Source organism: Otolemur garnettii, unplaced genomic scaffold, assembly GCF_000181295.1.
Source record: "Otolemur garnettii isolate 467f Iridium unplaced genomic scaffold, OtoGar3 scaffold00121, whole genome shotgun sequence".
In the NCBI taxonomy this organism is placed as follows: Eukaryota; Metazoa; Chordata; class Mammalia; order Primates; family Galagidae; genus Otolemur; species Otolemur garnettii.
In genome coordinates this window covers 5,308,601-5,309,745 of record NW_003852516.1, presented here as the reverse complement: position 1 = coordinate 5,309,745, position 1,145 = coordinate 5,308,601, and the positions used below count along the sequence as shown (strand labels likewise).

The window sequence follows — 1,145 nt, the reverse complement described above, 5'->3', positions numbered from 1 at the left end:
TTGGTTGTTCTGAAACATGCAGGCCCTACTGAATTAAGACAATCCACTTCTGGTCCTACCGAAGTTGCAAAATAAAAAAAAAAAAGCAGGGCCAAACATTGTCAATACTGTAGGTTGGAAGCTGCCCGTGAAGTCCCAGAGATCACAAGAAAGTCTGCGTCTAACCCTCCATGAATCTTCCTTCATCCCACCTGCCTCAACCCCAGAAAATAATAAAATCCTTATTATTGTTATTATTATTTAAAAAAGATCTCCCTTTTCCGGAAGGTGATGCTACAGATTACCCTTCCAGGGCTTACCAACTCTCAGGTCAGGAAATCCTATCTTGCCCCAAACCTGTATGTAGCAAGAGAGATTTATTTAGGTTTAAGCCCATTTCCTCTTTGTTTTGGCCCCTTGTTGTTGGAACAGCTGCTCATGCGGCCGCACAACCAGCATCTGTTCCTGCTGCTGAGATGCAGAAGGGCTGATGCCAGGGTCACTTGCCCCCCAAAGGAAGGGCTGGAATTGGGAGGGGGGGGCTGTTCCCTCTTTCGCGAGTTTTTCTGGAAAGTGCCCCTTCTATCTTCCTGTGTGTATCTTCATCTCAAACCACAGTCTTCCTGAAGGTGTGGGTGTCTTGGCTGCAGGGACTTGAGCTCTGTAGCGCCGCAAGCAGCTCGAGGCCAGTCATTTCTGGCCCCACAGCTCCCCCTAGTGGTCAGCGCCGCGCCAGCCCCGCTCGCACCTTCCCTAAAGGACTCTTGGGTCTGGCAGGAGCCGTGTTCCTTCTCACTCCCCCGCCTTAGGGACCCTGTTAACCGTAATTTCTTTCTCCTTGACAGGTGGCTACGAAAGGTTTTCCACTGAGTACCCAGAATTCTGTTCCAAAACCAAGGCCCTGGCAGCCATCCCACCTCCAGTGCCCCCCAGCGCCACGGAGCCCTTGGACTTGGGCTGCGGCTCCTGTGGGACCCCGCTGCACGACCAGGTAGACCCCGGCGCACAGCCCTGGGCGTCCGTGCTGGCAATGTGTGGGCATCAGGGGCCTCTGAATTCAGAGTTCTGGGGGTTTTCTTAAGGCTTTGAAGGGAGAGCCTCAATCTGGGAGGAATGTGGTAGCCCTGAGTGTTAAGATAGGGTGATGAATAGGGCCCACTTAGCGG

At 52.7% G+C, this 1,145-nt stretch overlaps 1 protein-coding gene across 1 annotated transcript in view; it reads left to right on the top strand.

Annotated features, from left to right (window-relative positions):
- Positions 1-1,145, top strand: part of DUSP4 (dual specificity phosphatase 4) — a 12,519-nt gene that overhangs the window by 8,621 nt on the left and 2,753 nt on the right. The window contains exon 2 of the mRNA XM_003797666.3: positions 825-970. Within this exon, the coding sequence (XP_003797714.1) occupies positions 825-970 (146 nt within the window). The remainder of the gene's footprint in view (positions 1-824; positions 971-1,145) is intronic.